Consider the following 21,059-nt stretch of genomic DNA (forward strand, 5'->3'; position numbering starts at 1 on the left):
ATTTTACCTGTTTTCAGCTCCTTGCTGAGTTGTGAACCTCACCCTCTTCAACAGTTTGGACATCACTGTTAAAAACTTAACTGCTTTGTGAAAGAATTAAGATGGGAAGAGGCAGATAGGGATGGCATTGTTAGAACACAGATCGTGATCCTGAATGCAACCTGTGAGGATGTAGATGGAGTCAAGGAATTGTCACAATTATCTGATTTCAGTGTGACCCTATTCATCCTTATAGGTTCATTTCTTTAGTCACCCCAGATCTATAACAAATATGTTTAATTTTAAGAATGGTTGCAGGATGATCTGAAAATAAACAGTCATCTCCTATATTCTATCCCTAAGTGTTTCTCTGACTTCAGTTATTTGTATCACAGTATTTCAACAAAGCTGCATGACACTTGTGATATTTGTTTTAAATTAGTTCACATTTAAAGTTAACATCAATAACTTAATAATTTGATTATATCAATAACTTAAGAGATTAGTAATAATTTGCCATAGAAAGAAGGTAATGATAAAAATAAAACCAAAAAAGTTATTAATTTCTAGCTAGATATTGTTGTCTACTGAAGGCTGTAAGCCTGACTCCTGACTCTTTTTTTAAAAATGGCAGTTAGCAAGTGTTAGTTGAAGATATGCACCAAGCTGAGAATTTATCCAGAAGAACGGAAAGAAAATGCATTCAGGTCTCACAGTGTTATCATTTAGTGCTAGGTGTGTGTGCCACTTAGAATCATCTGACATACCAGTGGGACAGTGCCTCCATGCCTTGGGAACCATTACCTACGAAGATTTTAGAACCTGTAGGACCCCATGTGCTGGGGTTTTTCTATTGAATTAATAGTAATGTGAAATATTTTATTTACTAAATATAACCATCTGTAAATTCCACAACTCACTTTTCATTTCCATTAACAGATGAGTCATTCCAACAGAACTCACTGCCCTGACTGGGATAACAGAGAAAGCCTGGGACATGAAAGCTACAGTGGAAGGCACAAACAGAAGAGGAGATCCCACAGTAGTACACAAGAGAACAGACATTGTAAACCACATCACCAGCTTAAAGAATCTTATTGGTAAATTACGCTTGAACTAGTACCATTTTAACACTAATAGTTGTAATGACTTGTCATTAGCTTATATAACTTTCATCTGTCAGATTGTTTTATAAATCAGTCAACAAATACTCATTCAGAAAGTATTTACTGAGTGCCTATTATATGCTAGCCACTGCTGTGAATAGAACAGAGTTCCTGCTCTCACATATCTGTGTCCATTTGGGAGCTGTAGGAGACAGTTGATGGAGTCCCAGCTGCCAGTAATATAGTTGTGGGAAATGAGACACACGAAAGTTAAGTAAGTGATTAAAGGACCAGTGAGTGCCTTTAACTTGTATGTAGTAGGGAGAGCTGTACATTGGGGCACTTATTTAGGGTTCCACAAATGAGAGCTAATGAAGGGTGGGGAAGAGTTCATCCAGATGAGAAAAATAGCATGTGGTGTGTGAGAATGTTACAGTGTGTTGGGGATTAGTTGCCTATACTGTATTCTACAGGTTATATTTGTAGATAAGGCCAGTGGATATGTTTGGGATTTTTAGAAGCTTGGCTGTTGTAAGAAGGGCCTCAATAAAAATTTCCAATGGCATGTGTCCTGTTCTGTTGTATTCTTACCCGTGTAAAATTTGGAGGTACTACGTTTATATAGAATTGAAGGAATTTTTCAAGTTCCTAAATGATTAAACAAAGCCTAGGTGAATAGAGTTTCTTTCATTCTGTCCTCCATTAATTTCCCTTTCTCATTTGTTTTTGTTGGTTCTATGTTTTCTCCTTGTTTTGTGCAGATGTTCCACTGGGACTGTTTGCCAGATTGCTTTCTAAATTAGCCAACTGGGGTTACTTTAAAAAACAGTATGCAATTTTTTTCCTTCTCCATGCCAAAACAGACTTGTTCTGTAGAACAGTGAGCTTGTTGTTAATCAGTGCAGACTAATCATTCTTCACACACTATCATATGGAGGGAAGAGGGAGAATCTATGCCAGGATTTCAATGACCTGAGCTAATTAATGTATTATACAAGAATATCTGTACCCTATATTAAGATAACTACAAAATACTCTGTAAGGCTGAACATATAGTACTAACCATTCATGGATTTATTATGCATTGTATGTGTCGAAAGGAAGTGATATGAATGATGAACAGTTATTCATATTCATAATTAACCACAGAAAGATGATACTGAGTCAGTGCAATAACCACTAGGCCAATAGTTTCTTCTTTGATATTGGCACCAGAGATGTCTGGTGGTAATTGCTCTCCGTAATCTGGAGTAATCTAATAGTCATTTTCAAGATTCAAAACTTTATAAGAGTGTTTTTTTGTAAAATTATAGGAAAAAAACTGAAAAATACAGAAGCATATAAAGAAGGTACTCTTGGTAGGATGCTAGTCCCCCATTTGGATGTAAAGTTATTTCTTCTGAAAACTATCTTTGTATACAAATCTTTGCCTCTGAATATTTCCTGAAAATAGGTTCTAAGAAGGGACAGTTTCAAGTGAAAGGGTGTGAACTCTTATAAGGCTCTTGCTACATATTCACATATTTTTCCACATATTTTTCTAGAAAGTTTGTACCAAGTTACACTCCCTACGACATGCTGTCACCAGTCTTGTCTATTTTGAAATGCCAAGAATAGTGTTTTCTTTTCATTTGAATGTTTAAATTTCTGCTGAATTTGTCCTCTGTCATGTGCTTATTGAACACTTGAATATTTTTTAATTGAAGTCTAGTTGATTGTGAACATTATTTTTGTATTCTTAGCCTATTTTTTCTATTAAAGCATATTTTTCTTATGATTTATCAGCGCTTTTATTGTAGATCAATTATCTTACCTTTTTTCCTATATATTTCAGAGTGTCTTTTCTTTCTGATTTGTAAGTAGCCTGTGAATTGCTCCCTTCCTACAAGCTTAATCAATTAATTCTACACAGGAAGACTGATGTGGCTGTGAACACTGTGAACACATTTTATATCCTTAAATGTCTTGTTGTAACATAGAGTATCAAGCCTTAAACCAGTGATTCTCAAACTTTAGTGTGAATAGAATCACTTTGGAGGTATGTTTAAAATGCATAGTACCAGATTATTCAGTGAGTCTGACCTGGGGTCCAGGGATCTTCATTTTTAAAAATTCAGTATTTCGATATTGTTAATAAACAGACCACCCTTTGAGAAACACTGTTTTAAGCCCTTTAGCCTGGCATGCAAGATTTTGGATGATCTGTTCCCAGCTTATTTATTTGCCTATGTTCCCCTATGTGAAAATTGCTCTTGCTGAAATTGTCTACTTACTATTTCCTAAGTAGCATGTAGACAAACTCATCTCTAAACCATTCTGGCTAAAAGTACTCTATAAATGTAAGATGGTAATATGCCATTTTTCTTTCCTGGCACTTCTTCTACTTCCTACTTTATCCAAATCCTGATGTCCCTCTAAGATGCAACTCTTCCCTTCTTTTTCACGAAATCTTCCCTGACCATTTTAAGCATTATGAGTTTTTTCTCCTAAGCACTCATATCCAGGCTTTTGGCATTTCCTGCATGGTTGAGTTTTGTTTGATTTTTGTGTGAGTAATCTCAAATTGAACAGTTATTTGTTGGCAGGGATTTTGCCTCATATATTTTTTATCTTCCACAGGACCTGTGTGGAAATAAAAATGAATGCCCATAGCCTCATTAGTCTTGGCTGTTTTAAAGAACTACAGTGAAATATTCACTGGACATTCAGCGACTCTTTTTAGAAATTCAGTCAGTCTGTTCATCCTGTTCACTCTGTCCATATAGCCTTTATAATTCTGTAGACTTTGTTTATCTAATCTCTAAGGCTCGGTTGTTGTAGGCTGAAGAGGTCCTCATCTTTTTAGTTTATCCTCATAGTATTACTTCACTCCATGTTTGTTATTCTATAGATTATTTATGGATTATCAGCAGCTCTAATTTCATGCACTAGTCCAGCTAAGGATTATTAGTGTTAGAGTTTTCCGATACATTTTAGACTTTTATGGGAAGGATGCCTTACAGAATTAAACAGATGCCCTTTAGAGTATGGTAATTTCTAGTTTGACGTATTGTAGATCTCTCCCTTAACGGTTCCAAGCAACTGATCAGATCCCTGACTTAGACCCAGATTTAGACCCTAATATCCTGAGTTGTTTCTCCAATGGCTAGAACTTAAGGCTGACACTGGGGAAAGGGGGCTTCTGCATCTCCCCAGCCTGGATTTGATGCCAGCCCTGTTGAGTAGCAGTTTTAGAGATGCTTCTCCTTTATTTTTGCATAAACCAGCCTCCTGAGCAAAAAGAATGACAACATATTCTGGGAAAAAGAACGAGGTTAGTGAGGGCAGTCTAGTTAACATCTGTCACTCCATTGCTTGTCAGGATTATTTTAGCTGGTGTGTCTGACTGGGCAGGTGTCCCCTCTCTCCCTCAGTGCTCCACGTGCATCCCTCTTGAAGCTTCACACTGTTGAAAAGGATACTCATCCCAGGTAGAGAGGGGGACGGGAAACTGGGTCAGTTGGCTCTGTCTTTTTCTTTCCATCAAATCAAGGCTGCTTAACTGGAATCCATTGACTTCCTGAGGTCCATGATCTCTGAAATTCCTTGCCAAGATTTGTTTACGCATTTGTGCGTTTCTTAGGGGAGAGGGCCCATACCTCTCAATTAGATTTTCAAAGGGATCTGTAGATTCAGCAGTCAAGCACTATGGGGCTTACCTGGTGGTGCAGTGGTTGACAGTCCGCCTGCTGATGCAGGGGACACAGGTTCGTGTCCCAGTCCGGGAGGATCCCACATGCCACGGAGCGGCTAGGCCCATGAGCCATGGATGCTGGGCCTGCGCATCTGGAGCCTGTGCTCCACAACGGGAGAGGCCACAACAGTGAGAGGCCTGCGTACCGCAAAAAAAATAAAAAAATCAAAAAGAAGGTAAGCACTATGGTACCAGATGATGCTGTTTTCCCTGAATTCTTGTTTATTTCACAAGCAGGAGTGACAGGAAATTCAAAATGCAAAGGGAAGTAGGGGGTTGGGAAATCCTAAGCAAGCAATTATAAGAACCTTTTCTCATTTGAGGGGCATATATTTTGGATATTTTTGGCACATGAAGCAGCGTTCAAAAACTGTGTTGACTATTTCTCAGAAAGATACAGGAAGCTCGAAATAGAGGAGAGGAGATGGAATAGGTGGTGTGTATAATAATACTGGCACATACAATAGGATTTAGAATGTGCTCTACAACCATGGCAAATCGTTTTCCTTCTAGGGATCTCAGTGTAGTCATCTGTAAAATGAAAGGCCTGAAATATATTTAAGATTCCTTTTAGCTCTAATACACCCTTCGTGCAAGAACTCTGTGTGCCAGAGATACCTAACTTACATTAAGAAGGAAAGGAATCCTGTTTTGCCTGCCTCATGTTGTGTGTGGCTCTGCAAAAAGGAAGAGAGCTTAGTTACAGATGCATATATCATAAGATTGATGAATTTCAGAAGAGCAGTTTTGTGTATTTTTGGTCTTAACTTTCACCAGAAGGTAAAGGGACACTTAATCAAGTAAACACTGAATATGTTGAATGATTTGACCCAAGGTTTGTTCCTTCATAGCAGTATATATTAATAGAGATATATGTACCCATTTGCTTGTTGGTTAAAGTAAAATTATTTAAGTTTTGTGAGTTAAGTATAAGTTCTAATTCATCAATTTGTATTTTTTTCTTTTATTGAGTTAGCTGTTGAAACCAGGAATTCTTGAGAGAATGTTTTATTTTAACCACGTTAAAATGTGGTTAAACGTTAAAGCGTTCTAGAATGAAGAGAGTAATTTTAAATCCTTTAATGTGTTTGCAGTCATTATTTAGAAGCAAGGTTCTTGAATGAGAGATATTATCAGGACCGGAGATACATGGCTGAATACAGAAATGACTACTGCAAAAGATATGTTCTTAACATTGCTGAATACAGAAATGACTACTGCAAAAGATATGTTCTTAACATTGATGAATACAGAAATGACTACTGCAAAAGATACGTTCCTAACATTGATGAATACAGAAATGACTACTGCAAAAGATACGTTCCTAACATTGATGAATACAGAAATGACTACTGCAAAAGATACGTTCCTAACATTGATGAATACAGAAATGACTACTGCAAAAGATACGTTCCTAACATTGATGAATACAGAAATGACTACTGCAAAAGATACGTTCCTAACATTGATGAATACAGAAATGACTACTGCAAAAGATACGTTCCTAACATTGATGAATACAGAAATGACTACTGCAAAAGATACGTTCCTAACATTGATGAATACAGAAATGACTACTGCAAAAGATACGTTCCTAACATTGATGAATACAGAAATGACTACTGCAAAATATACGTTCCTAACATTGATGAATACAGAAATGACTACTGCAAAATATACGTTCCTAACATTGATGAATACAGAAATGACTACTGCAAAATATATGTTCCTAACATTGATGAATACAGAAATGATTACTGCAAAAGATGTGTTCCTAGACGTTATCACAGAGACGTTGAAAGCAGTTATCGAATCCACTGCAGTAAATCTTCAGTCCGAAGCTGGAGAAGCAGTCCTAAAAGGAAGCGTAATAGACAATGTTCAAGTAATCAGTCACGTTCGGTATGATTGATTTTGTTTTTATTTTGGGTGGATACTTATTTGTGTGTAAAAGCTCTTACTGAGCCAATAAGTTTGAAAAAGTTTATAATACTATATGAATATAATTGTGTTTATATTACTTGAATCCTTAAAGGAAACTTCCAAATTCTTACAACTAATCTGCATTTATTAGTTAGTCCTCATTTGCCCACATTTACTCATTTTCTGCAGACCAGATCATGAGGTTCTTGATTTTAATGTTAAAAATATTTTTATCTTTTATAACATAATCATACGAAAAGATGAAGCACCCATCTTTTCTTTCATCTTAAACATTTTTTACTTTAAAAGAAACCCCTTTCCCAGTACTTGGAGACAAATGTAGAAAGTTGCACTGGTGGATACTTACCCTGTGTATAGCACAATCTGCAATTAGTTCCATTGGAGTTCTGAAAGTGGGTGCTGAAGGGGAAATTATTGTCCAGAAAGCCTGCCTTTTTTTTTACACTCATGAATCTTCACTTGTTTGCAGTAAACTATGAGTTATTATTTTCCTCCCCAAGTTTTCTTCAGTAGAACTATCATTGATTAGATCAAACATTGACATTAGCCTTTATTTTCCCCTTTTATTTTAATAAGTATGTTTAAAAATATTGGTAAGTATCAATTTGAGCTAATCTTGACGTTTTAAAACATTTTCCTGACAAACTAGACATCTCAACTCACAGCATAGGCTATTTTATAACGAGATTAATAGATCATGACATTGCATTCTTTAAATTTCAGACTTCAATTAAGTCAGTATTTTAGAGACAATTGTGTTGTTTTTTCTATTGCCACTTTAAGTAACTTATCTGAAAATCTTGCCATGTTTTTCTTCTGTAACATAAACTGTGTCCTGTGAATCTCTGGGGACTGAATTTGAACTTGCTCCTGCCAACTCTTCGTGGCCTGGTTCTTATCGGAATGCCTGAATATCTCCCTGCTGAATGAATTGCGTATTCTGCCCTGAATTCACTCTGCTATATTGATTGGCTGGACGATCTTGGTGCTGCCCACTTGCCGTTCCAGAAGAGCCACCAAAGGAAAAGATCCAGGAGTATAGAAGATGATGAAGAGGGTCACCTTATCTGTCAAAGTGGAGACGTTCTAAAAGCAAGATGTATAGAATATTTTTCAACACTTTTTAAACTTTGCAGACAGAATAATCTTTTTAAGAATAGTTTGTCAGCGGGGGGCTAAAGAACTCTTCATTGCTTTTTTGTTTTGTTTTTTGTGGGTTTGTTTGTTGTTCTTTTGTATTTCTTCTTTTCTATAGAGTTTAAATATTTCTACTCTAAAGTTCCAAAATAATCAGTGGAATTTGAGATTAGAGCAAGAAAGATAGCTATCTACATTATTTTTGTAGCATCTGAAAATCAAATAATTTGAGGGCTGGAACCTTAATTATGCTTTAATAGAGAGCATTTGAAAAAATTCCACACTTAAGCATTCATTATTTGAATAACTGATAATTTGTACTCAGGTACTTACACTTCTTTCTCCCCCCTCACTTTAGATGAAATCGTGAACACTTTGGGAGAAGGGACCTTTGGCAGAGTTGTAGAGTGCATTGATCATGGCATGTAAGTTTGTTGTTTTTCTTTTTTGAACATTCTGATATTTTTGGTGGAGAAGGATCCATAATTTAGATGAAATGGAATTTAAGTGGTAGCTATGTGTTTTCCTGGGAGGTATAAGTATTCAGAAGTTCTTGAACTGTGTACGATTTATTTACCATAAGTATGGATTTTGACCAAGAATGCTGAAAATGTTTATCAGATGGAGTTCATGGAAATTAATGTCAGTGTTCAAGTGAAGACTTTCCCAGAACTTAGGTCCTTAGCTTTCTATAAGAGATTTGGAGTGCTTTACCCTACTTTTGAATTGCAGAGACAATAAATTAGCATGTCTAATCTTCTTGGTTCAAAAACTTTTATTTCCAAAGGATAATATTTGCACGTTAGGGTTAGCTTCTCAAACTATAAATAAATTATATTACTTGAAGCCTACAGAATAAAGTCCAGATTCTTTAATGAGTTATACTAAACTTTTTGTTCTTTGACCCTCTCTGCTTCATTTTCATGTTTTCCTCTAGGATCTCTCTTCTGCGGTTGCAAATTTTTTTGTAAGTGAACGTCTTACAACAGTTTAGTGGAAACTGCACATTTCTAAATTGACATCTTTACTTTTCATCATAAAATAGTTGAGGATGTAATTTCCAGCTTATTGTAAATGGTGATTTTTTTAAAAAAAACATATCTCTCTTTCTAAATATGTTTGGGGGAATCTAAATACAACAGCTTGATACCTCCTGTCATCCATGAACAAACTTTTCTTGAATACTTAGAAATGCTTTATCTTGAACTTAACTTTTACTTCACTTTTCATAAAGAATATTATCCTAAGTGTCTTTTATTATCACCCTTTCCTCTCTATGACAAAAATGTGAACATAAAGTAAAATTTTAAGATATTTTGAAATACTTTGACTTAGGAAAGTTGCTAAGAATTCCCATCTATTCTTCACCCAGATTCCACAAATGTTAACATTTTACAGTGTTTAATCATTCTCTATATTTACATGTTATATGTATTTTCAAGTTTTGCCAGCTTATCTACAACCTGATTCACATTTCACTAGTTGTCCCATTGAGGTCTTTTAAAAATTTCTTGAGGTTCCAAGACTTGAGTATTTGAGATATTCCAATGAAGAGTATTCAATTGATCAAGTACAAATCTGTTACAAATTTTGATACTTATTAGACCTAAAACATACAATGTAATTGTAAATATATCTTTTATCGAGATGGTTGGGGCCTTTAAAAAAATGAGTTCATGTGTCCATAGATAAATCTTACTGTTTTAACATTAAGTTTCCATTTTTCTTTTTTTTTAATTGACAAGTAATATGAAAGCTTATAAGTTTAAGGTGTATAACGTTGGTTTGAACATTTATATACTGCAATATGATTACTATAGTAGCATTAGCTAACACCATTATCCATTTTTCATTTTTATAGCTATTAGCACTGTTCATTTTTATAGCTTATTAGCAGTTAGAAAACTTGTCCATATGATGAAATAGATGAGACTAGAAGAAGTTTTGTCACAGCAGTTTTATAGTAATTCTTTTAAGTCTTGAGATATATGCTATACATCATAGGGAGATAAATCATTAAAAATTTATTTTGATGATTATATATCAGCCCACAACTTCATTGGGACCTTGTCAAAAGAAATGAGTTCGGAATAGGTTTGCTATTCAGCCACTAGAAAAATTTTTGCCTCAAAGAATTTTTTTTTCTTTTTTATAAACAGCCTGGGGCACAAACCTTGCCATATTAATTTCACGTGCATGGGGTTCTCTTTTGTAATGTGGGAAGGCCATAGTGAAAAATGCAGGGTTGACTGCTGGCTTGTATTCAAGAAGATCAGGTTTAGAAAAGAGGACAGAAGGAAGCTGAAGATTTGGAAATCCTTTTCCTCAAAATCATTTACGGCTTTTTTTTTTTTTTTGGCCGCACCACATGGCTTGCGGGATCTCAGCTCCTCGACCAGGGATTGAACCTGGGCCCACGGCAGTGAAAGCTCATGTCTTAAGCCACTGGACCACCAGGGAATTCCCTCTGTACTTTTTAGGAAGTACTACAGATGCCCCGGTCTAAAACACGCTGCCCTACATTGTTGCTATTTATACCTCTTCGCATCCGTGAATGCACTAAACATTTTTTTGGCTTGATGACTTATTGCTGGTGTCTCCTTTGCCAGAATTATCTAACAAACTGATAGTTGTCTTTCTTCTCTGAAGAAGTCTGAGCTCCCCTAACTCTGATGGTTAGGTTCTTTCTTCTCTCTATACCTTATACCAGGCACTTCTAACCTAATGATAAGTTGTTCAAGTGTCTGTCTTTTCCATTAGACTGTGAGGTACATGGGACAAGCTCTTTTTAACAGTGATTCCAATGCAACATCTGGCACATTCGGTCTAGCCTGGCGAATGAGTGAATGTTTTCAGCAGTAGTATCTTCAAGGTTTATATTTTTATCCTTTTTTTAAAAAAAAACTACTTATAAAATCTAGGTCAATTTAAACTTTTGGAAACAAACATTAACGTTCTTAAGTATTAAGAGAAATCATCACTCTGTATAATGTATATTTTGTCAAAATGTTTTGAAAAAATGTTTATAGATCTGCTATAATATACCCTGAAAGATTATTTTAGGAAAATAGCATAGAGTGATTGGTACTTAACAAGATGATGCTTTAGAGCAGGGGTCCCCAACCCCTGGGCCGTGGACTGGTAGGAACTGGGCCTAACAGCAGGAGGTGAGCAGTGGGCGAGCGAGTGAAACTTCATCTGCTGCTCACCATAGCTTGCATTACCACCTGAACCATCACACCCTCCCCTCAACCATGGAAAACTTGTCTTCCATGAAACCGGTCCCTGGTGCCAAAAAGGTTGGTGACAGCTGCTTTAGAGGATACATGTCTTCAACGCCCTTCTGTACATTTACCATTTTCATTTTGTTTTTAAGGGGTGGCATACATGTAGCAGTGAAAATCACAAAAAATGTGGGACCATATCGTGAAGCAGCTCATTCAGAAATCAAAGTATTGGAGCATTTAAATAGTACTGATCCCAATAATGTCTTGTAAGTAAGAAACTTGGAACTGTGATCCATTATGTTACATGAAATAATCAGAATTCTGTGAACTGAATTATTTTTATTCTGATCTGTTTCAGCCGATGTGTCCAGATGCTAGAATGGTTTGATCATCATGGTCATATTTGTATTGTGTTCGAACTCCTGGGACTTAGTACCTATGATTTCATGAAAGAAAATAGCTTTCTGCCATTTCAAATTGACCATATCAGGCAAATGGCATATCAGATCTGTCAGTCAGTAAATTGTAAGTATACTTGTTAAATTTTTAAATACCAGTCAATTAAAGGTTTTATTGGACAAGCAACATATCAAACCATTGTCACTAAAAATGCACGTTGCAAGTAAAGATGAAACCACTTTTGATCCCTACCTCTACTACTAATTCTCCTTTCCCCCGGTACAGATTAAATTTGTAAGTGAAACTAATAATGTCTTTTTGTTCTTTTGTAGTTTTGCATCATAATAAATTAACCCATACAGATCTGAAGCCTGAAAATATTTTATTTGTGGAGTCTGACTATGTAGTCAAGTATAATTCAAAAATGGTAAGTTACACTTGTTTTAATTTTGGTAGTTGTCTTTAAAATGAATTTAGCTTGGTGATCCTTGGATGAGGAATTTTACCTTTGAGGCTTATTATATCCTGACGTTTAACCCCAAAAGGGTAATCCTTTGCCTTTCTCATGGGGTTATTTTGAAAATCAAAAAGAGAATTCATGTGCAAGCCTTTTGGATAGTGCTATAAAATATTTCATATCTTTATTGATCTTTGTGTTTACTTAACTGTATCTCTAGAAACGTGATGAACGCACACTGAAAAACACAGATGTCAAAATTGTTGACTTAGGAAGTGCAACATACGATGATGAACATCATAGCACTGTGGTATCTACACGGCATTACAGAGCTCCAGAGGTCATTTTGGGTTAGTAGATACCAGACTTCCTGATATTTTAATTGAAAAAGAGATTTTTTGTTCTCTATAGCTTTTATTGGGGGGCAGGTAGTTGGGGGATAGCTGTAATTTTCTTAGCAGTGTACAGAAAATGTTTTCTGTTTTCATAAAAGCTGTCTGGACATTGCTATAAATAATTTTCCTGAGTGGGAAAAATGTGATATCATCTGTAAAGATATTCCAGGTGGTGGTTCTTTTTGAACAAGTCAGTCTTACAAGATCATAAGAGAACAAGCTGTATTGGCTAAGTCCATGACAGCAGTGTGATTTTGAAGCGATGTGGGCACCTCTTTTCGTCTCATCACAAAGCATGGTGCTGGGGAAAATGCTAAAGATTTGGCTGGCAGACGTCTAGATGTAGGGTGGACGGAGGTTAAGAGGAGAAGAAAGAGGGGCTAGTCTAAGAGGAGAGCTTCTTTGATCATCTTTGACATGGGAAAGCATGGAAAGGAAAATTAGTTAAGGTGCAGGGTTTTTCAATATTAATAAAAGGGAACTCAGTGAGGGAGAGCGCATCTTATGCCTCAAAATTTAAAAGTTCGAGACCGAGTCATGTTGATAGAGCAAGGAAGTCAGGGATGGATTTGGGGGCTTGGAGACAGTGGGAAAAATTCAGATCAGGTGATATTGGGAGATAGTTAAATGGTATAAGCATATTACTTTGCCAAAAGTAAGTTTCAACCGAGGTTGGATAGTAAAACATCTTTGTGGAATCAGTCTTTTCCACTTTTTACCTTTTGTCGAAGAGGACTGGGTAGTTGAGAATATGAGTGTGAAAGCAAACTAATGATGTTTACCTAGAGTAAAGAATTAGTAAAAGGGACAGGAAATTAAGAATAGTTTGTAGTGCTGGCTAGTAGAACTTTCCATGATGATAGAAATGTTGTATATCTGCACTATCCAACATGGTAGCCATTAGTAGCCACACGTAGACTACTGTGTACTTTCAGTATAGCCAGTGTGACTGAGGTACTGAATTTTAAATTAATTAAACTTTTAGATTTAAATAACCACATGTGGCTAGTGGCTACCACATAGGATAGCACAGGTTTGGAGCTCATCTTTGAGATTGATGTTACTAGGATTTCTGCTTAGTATGGTCTGAAAGAAGCTGCTATGTTGCAGTAGTTTAGAAAGTGTATTCATGGTTGAGGACTGAAGCCTGCAATGAAGGTAAAAGAAAAGAGTGTGGGAGGAGATTGTGGACAGATAGGTATTTTCAGAGCTTAAAAAGAGATAACTTGCTGTGTTTTATCAATTTTAAGAAGAAGATTTTTCTCCACATTTTAACATGTGAGGAAACATAAGACAAAACAGCATTTTTTCTTGGTTATTGGTTCATAAAACAGTGGTGTATCTTACAGTTAGTTAATGGCCTCCTCCTAGATTGCGTAAGATACAGTGATTCTTAGTAATAATACAGTCCCATGTGTGGCCAGGCTGGGGATAGTTGATATAAATCTGAAATTGGGGTTATTGGTGTTTAGGAAAAGAAATGAACAGATGGGAAGATTAGAAGGGTTCTTTGTGTGTTTGTGAAGTGTTACTCCTGAGGATTAAGGCAGAATTAGGTTGAAGAGGAAGATGTTGTCAGGTGCCACCACTGAGGAGGGCAGTTAGTCTCATGTCTTGGGTGTTGGTAGTAAACAGAAGTTGGTCAAAGTGAATGATGTGAAATTCCAAAGAGTATGAGAGCTGAGCCATAAGAGAATGAGGTAGTTTACAGTCACTTGGGAGAAAGCTGGACTGGGAGACAGGAGTGGCTGGAAAAGAAAACTTTCATCTTAGATCCAAGCTCTATCATTTGCAGATTTTGTATGTGTTACTGTAAGTAGAAACCATGCTCCATTATCCTTTTGTTCAAGTGATAAGTACCATGAGGGTTAACAAAAATGGCTAAATCATAGTCAAGTTCCTTGAATATATTGTTTCTTCCTTTGTCTTTAAATTCAGTAATGTTACTGAAAGTAATTGAAATGTCTTTTAAAGTAGGTTTTATTTGTACATTATTTTTTATTAAAAACTTAATCTTTAAAAGGTTAAAACATCTGTATGGTTTAGGTTTACTCTTTTCCTTTCTAAATAGATAGAGACTTAAGGCTAGGTGTTTTTTTCTTTTCTGAATAATGTTACTATTGAGAATTCTGAAGGAGTAATATATGATCATGTCTAGACAACCTGAAAGTACATATATAGATACCTCTCTATGTGAACTTTAAATATCTGTATAATTCTGCTTATGGGTGACACTGCTTATAATATCCATTATAATTCTTACATAATTTAGGTGACACTACTATTTCTTTTAATGGAAGAAATAAACTCAGATATCAAGCTGATGGTAATTGATAAGGGGTTAGTAATTACACTCTGAGGATAATTATTGACCTATGTTTGCACTAATAAAATGTAAAATTTCATAGAACAACCGTTAAGTGGGTATAACAGTGCTCCTCATTGCACAAGCAATTCAGAGACTACGGACTATTTGCTCACCCCTCTTACTTTCCATAAAATGCCTCCTCCCCCAGGTTAAAATACTGTAAGTTGATACAAGGATATGGAGGACTCTGAAAGCATACTGAATCATGTTTGGTATAAAACTAAAAATGTAAACCCTGAATTTACTATCATCTTCTCCTAAATGGGCTATATAAAGAGAGCACCCACATAGGAAAAGATATTGTGTATTGGCAATTAAAAACTGTTGCCTAATAAAATGTTTGGTTTTGTTTTTAAATAGCTTTAGGTTGGTCTCAGCCATGTGATGTTTGGAGCATAGGTTGCATTCTTATTGAATATTACCTTGGTTTCACAGTCTTTCAGGTATGTATTTAGTAAATGTTACTTACTGATTCATAATGAGCTTTAATGTTAAAGGCATGTTAAAGTTTTGGTTTCCATATTGGAAAGTTGCCATAGTGTCATTATTCTTAAGATGTAAACTTCCATGTGCAAAATAGTCATCCTTCTCTAAAACCACAGTTGAATGAACTACTCTCAGTGAATGGTCATAATTCATTCTGCATGTGGAGCTTTTAAACACATGGTTCATATTGACTTCATATGATCCATTTTATTGTGATGCTCCTTCATAAATTTACATTAGTGTTACTATGGTCAGTTTTAATTCAGCGCTGGTTATGTTGCACTTTTATTAAAAGAATTCAGAAACAGTAAGTTGTATTAAGCATGTATGACACCCTAGGCACATTTCTAAGCACTGTGTGTATAAAAATGAAAAGACAGCATCTCTCTCCTCAAGGAAGACATACACAGGATAGACATGGGAAAACGTACAGTACAATATGATACTTGCTATGATGGAACAATGTAGAAGGGAACCCAGAAAAGGTGAACGGTTAAGTTTCCTTCGAGAAGGCATCACTGAGGAATAGGGAGTTTAATCCAAGCTATAAGGAAGAGTAAGAGTTTGTCAGAAAACTAGAGTGTGTGATGGCCATATCAGGAAGAAATGGTATTCATAAATGCAAGAGGCATAAAGGAAGCTACTCTAGTTGAGGAAGGATGAATAGTGCTGCCGGAGTGTCTTGGATAAATAGGAAAATGGTGTCAGTAGGCAAGTACTGATTCATAGTGGACTTGTTTGCCATAGAAAGGTATTTGTTTTATCCTAGGAGTCAGTGGTTTCCAAATGTAGACCGGTCTAAAATGAAAATGATTTTGTAGGGTTGCCGTTCTGGCTTTCATTTAGAAATTATCTCTCCTGTTTTTTTTGGTATTAAAATGTTCTTTCTATGCAATGATAATAGTTATTGGCTTACTTGGCAGAACAAAAAGGAGAAAATGTTATTTAGGTCTCTACTTGTTTTCCTCATAATTTTGCTTATGTCGGAAAACTAAAAGTCTTGAAAGCTTCAAGTGGTGTAAGCATTGGAGAACTTTAAGAGGGTTGTGATTTGATCAAGGTGTGTTGTTGGATGGGGTGAGGGTGGTTAGGAAGTTCCTGGCTAATACTGTCAAGGTTGCTTTGAGGTTATGGCAATGCAGGATGAGGAGGGAGGAAGCTGTGATGAATTATAAGTCACTTAGGTGGCTGTTGCAGAATATATGTGTTCGCCGCTCTGGGGCACCTCACCAAACTTCTGTCTACTCTGTAGAGATCTGTTAAAAGTACTCTGAGTTTGTAGACAAGTTTGATATCTAGAACATAGCTGTCGGACATTTCTAGGGGGTGGTGTCTGGTTTTGTGGTAGTAAGCTATAGGGTCAAGGAAAAAGTTGAGCACAGTGCATGCTTTCTTCATTCTGACACATATAAAATCCTTCAGATGGTTTTATGATTGTAAATCATTCTGAGACCTTAAGCGTCGATTATTAACTTTGGTTTGAGATGTGGTTTATATTTTAATTGCATCCTCCAAAATAGTCTTCAACTAAGGAACTTTTTGAAGATAATGGAGCTTGTATTATTTATTCCTGTCATGACTTAAGAACATTTTGAAAGCAGTGTGCTAGGCACAGTAGTTAATGGATTTAAAAAGCATTGCACATAGACTCTGCTCTTCAGAGCAAGGATTGGCAAACTATATCCTATCTGATGCCTGCTTTAAAAAATGAAAAAGAATATGTGGTGGAGACCATCTGTGACCATCCAAGCCTAAAATATTTACTATCTGGTCCTTTATAGAAGAAGCTTTCCAGCCTCTGCTTAGGAGTGTACCATTTAGTTTAACAATTTATTCGACTTTAGCCAAAGCTCTGTTACTGTGTAATTTAAGAATATGAGTTTTGACTTGGGTTCACAGCTCAGGTTTCCTCATTGATGAGCTATATGAGCTTGAGCTAGTATCTTAACCTCTTTGAAAGTTATGTTCCCACATTCCTAGCTCAAGGTTGTTGTAAGAATTATTGGGACTCTATTTTTATTGTCTAGGATTAGTGTTACAAAGTTGCTATCCATTGGGTAATGGAGGTTAGTTAAGCAACCGATAAAATGAGTAGCCAGGTTATTGGTAATCTTCCCAGTCATCCCTCAGTTAAACAGTGCAAGTAATACAAATAAGGAAAACTGTTCTGTTTTACATTAAACAAATTATTCGAACATTGTAAATCAACTGTACTTCAGTAAAATATACTTAAAAAGTTGTTCCTCAATCAGCTCTACAAACCTTACCAATTCATTTCAGAAATCAGACAATCAGTGTAGCTCATTCAGTTTTATTCCATCTTTGAAGTAGAGTGTAATATAAATTGTATAGCTGTCTAATCTAGTCCTTTTATGGAGACACTATTTTCTTTTTTTTTTCTTAACATTTATTTATTTACTTTTTTTGGGGGGTTGCATTGGGTCTTCATTCCAGCACGTGGGCTTCTCTCTTGCTGCGGTACGTGGGTTTTCTCTCTCCACTTGTAGTGTGCGGGTTCCAGAGTGTGTGGGCTCTGTAGTTTGTGGGTCGCGGGCTCTCTTGTTGTGGTGGGCAGGCTTAGTTGCCCCGCAGCGTGTGGGATCTTAGTTCCCCGACCAGGGAGCGAACCCACGTCCCCCGCATTGGAAGGTGTATTCTCTACCACTGGACCACCAGGGAAGTCCCGGACACACTGTTTTCTTGTGTTATCCTTTTATGTGCGTGTAGGGAAATGGAAAGTGCTAAGTTTCTTTTTCCTATTTTTTTTAGACTAATGATAATAAAGAACACCTGGCAATGATGGAACGTATATTAGGACCCATACCAACACACATGATTCAGAAAACAAGGTATGCTTTTTAAGATTAAAGTCCTTATTGGGTACATGCAGTGGCCTATATTCAAACTATAGAAAACCCATCTTTGTTGTTATTGCTTATTCCAAAGACTGTAGATTTTGAATTCTTTTTCATGAAGTCAAGTTTTTGAAAAGTAATGCAATATTTACTTTGTGATCCAGTAAATAAAGTGGTGTTTTTATACTCAGGTTAACCTTTGCATAAATGTTTTCCTAGGTTGATTTAAAAATAATACATAGAGTAGTAAAAAGAGCTTGATTTTGGAGTCCTATCTAAATTTGAATTCCAGACTGTTGCAAACCACATGTACGTCTTTGGACAAGAATACTATAAGTGGTTTCAAAACATAGCTTCACCGCAGAAGTCATCCAGGGAATTGTTAATGATTTCTAGCCCCATTCCAGATCTAGTGAAATCAGAATTTACAGGAATGGATCTAGGAACCTCTGTTTTTGAAGCTGGCATTGTTTCACATATGGTACAACTTAGGTGGGATACTAAAACTTCAGAGGGTACAAGATTAGGAAAAATACCATATAAGGTATCCGATATAATTATTGCTGAGATTTTTAGAAATTGTATGTTTATGTATATATAGAGAGATGTCTATGGTTCCATCTTTTCCCCCAATCCCCTGTTTGGGGCAGGGTAAGAATGTGGGTTTGGGGTTTCTTTTTTTCTTAAAATTTAATCCAGACTTCTCTTTCCTATAGGAAACAGATGTATTTTCATCATAATCAGCTAGATTGGGAGGAACGTAGTTCTGCTGGTAGATATGTTACGGGACACTGCAAACAATTAAAGGTAAAACAAAAAAAAAAAACAAAAAAAAACCTGTTTTAACTATTTTTTATTGTCTTTCTTAAACAAAGTCATTTTTCCCCTCAGGAATTTATGCTCTGTCATGATGAAGAACATGAGAAACTGTTTGACCTGATTCAAAGAATGTTAGAATATGATCCAGTGAAAAGAATTACCTTGGATGAAGCATTGCAGCATCCTTTCTTTGACTTATTAAAAAAGAAATAAAATGGAAATCAGTGGTCTTACTATACTTGTCTAGAAGAGATGATTTAAGACTGTGTCAGTCAACTCTAAACATTCTAATATTTTTATAAACCTTAAATTATTTTGTACAGTTAAGTGTAAATGCTGTATGTTTTGTATCAATCGCATAATTATCTTGTTAAGCAAATATGGTCTTGATAATGAATGAAATATAAAAGCTAAAATTAATTTTCCTTTTTTGAGATTAATTACCATTTTTAAAGACCTTTGGAATATCCTTTGTGTCCAGTGATTGATCTTGCCTTTTTGTACATGGAGGTTGACTCTTGGAAGTGATTTTTGTGTTTGGTTTTTTGTTTTTTTTGAGTAAAAGGAAATCTTGACTATTTCATTCTTAAATGAATATTCTTTATTTACCTCAAACTTTCCTTAACTTTAAAAGATTTTTCTGTAATTGTTGAACAGGTAATAAGTATTATTAACTTTAGGTAGGCAGGTATTAGAAACCAAAACCCATAGGAACTGTTTGCTGTTGGAATTTCATTAAATTGTAAGTATTGTGTTCTGTTTCATTGGTTGATGTCAGTGGTGGTAAGTAGCATTCATGGAAAGACATCCAACTTGTGCATTGTAGTAGATTAATAAAACCACATACACACTTCGTTTAAGATTAAAGTCTAACTGGAAAGTTAGCTTGGAAAGTCCTGTTTTCCAATGGTTATTTATGTAGTTAGTCACAAACGTAGAAATAGGAATTCTGATGACTGAGGTTTTTGTTTTTAATGCCAAATCTTCAGGAGTCTAGAAATTGTCCAATATCTGTCTCCTTACCATATGAAGTATAAATACTTAAACCTCAGCCTATGAGACTTTATGGTTATTATTAAACAATTTGTATTTATGTTACTGTTTACTGGAAAACAAAAAAAAAAGATGATTTGATCGGAGAACACTTGGGAAGAAAACTGCAGAAGTTTCCAGACCCTGATTGGTTAACATAATGAACTTTTTGTTTGTCTGTAGGTATTTTTTTCTGCTTACCTGTTTACACATGAAAAACTAAGTGGTAGGGGCTTCCCTAGTGGCACAGTGGTTGAGAGTCCGCCTGCCGATGCAGGGGACACGGGTTCGTGCGCCGGTCCAGGAAGATCCCACATGCCGCGGAGCGCCTAGGCCTGTGAGCCATGACCTCTGAGCCTGCGCGTCTGAAACCTGTGCTCCGCAACGGGAGAGGCCACAACAGTGAGAGGCCTGTGTACCACAAAAAAACAAAAAACAAACAAACAAATCTACATGGTAAATGTTAATTTAGTAAAAAAAACCCAAAACTATTGATCAGTCTGCCAGGTAAAAATATTTTTTGTTGTAGAATTCATGATTGCTTATCCAGATAAAGATTTTTGTTAAAAGTATTCCCATTTCTGAAGTGCATTACCAAAGATTTGAGTTTCATCTGTATTCTGAACATAAGATGCATGTAATTTTTTGGTATGACAAATGGTGATACCAAGTGGGTTTCTCTACATGATCCGCTGGTAGCATTTGCACATATAGTAAAGCTGTGTTCCTGACGTTGGCTAGGAATTTAAGAGAGCTGAAAGAAGTTTTGCCATAGAATCACTGCCTAAGTTATTCTTAGGCCTCTGATGCAGTCCACATATAGTTCAACTATGTTATATGTTATAAGGTTTTTTTAAAGGAGCATTTGATGTAAAGAAAAGGTTTTTCCTTAACACAGCAATCTCGTTATAGAGATTCAGAAGTCAGCCATCCTTTAGTTTCCTCTCCATTTCCATACTGCTAGAGCCACTGCACTACCGAAGCCTCCTGACCTTTCCCTACAAGTGCTCCAGGTTCCCAAATTAATGTTTACTTTCTCCCCCATCAGAAACTCATTCCTTTGGAGTAGCTGATCTCAGGATATAGGAGGAAAGAAAACTATCCACACTCTTTCTTACTAAA

The 21,059-nt window shown here is 36.0% G+C and overlaps 1 protein-coding gene across 1 annotated transcript; it reads left to right on the top strand.

Annotated features, from left to right (window-relative positions):
• Positions 1–918: 918 nt before the first annotated feature.
• Positions 919–19,127, top strand: LOC309805473 (dual specificity protein kinase CLK4-like; the record flags this gene model as incomplete). Its single annotated transcript, XM_082623377.1, has 13 exons — positions 919–1,079; positions 5,913–6,003; positions 6,589–6,720; positions 7,771–7,861; positions 8,258–8,324; positions 11,276–11,392; positions 11,485–11,651; positions 11,858–11,952; positions 12,203–12,332; positions 15,106–15,188; positions 18,001–18,080; positions 18,803–18,893; positions 18,978–19,127. The coding sequence occupies 13 exons, from the start codon at positions 919–921 to the stop codon at positions 19,116–19,118; spliced, it is 1,446 nt and encodes a 481-aa protein (XP_082479503.1). The 3' UTR covers positions 19,119–19,127.
• Positions 19,128–21,059: the final 1,932 nt, after the last annotated feature.

This window comes from Mesoplodon mirus, assembly GCF_964341445.2.
Source record: "Mesoplodon mirus genome assembly, chromosome: 5".
Lineage (NCBI taxonomy): Eukaryota > Metazoa > Chordata > Mammalia > Artiodactyla > Ziphiidae > Mesoplodon > Mesoplodon mirus.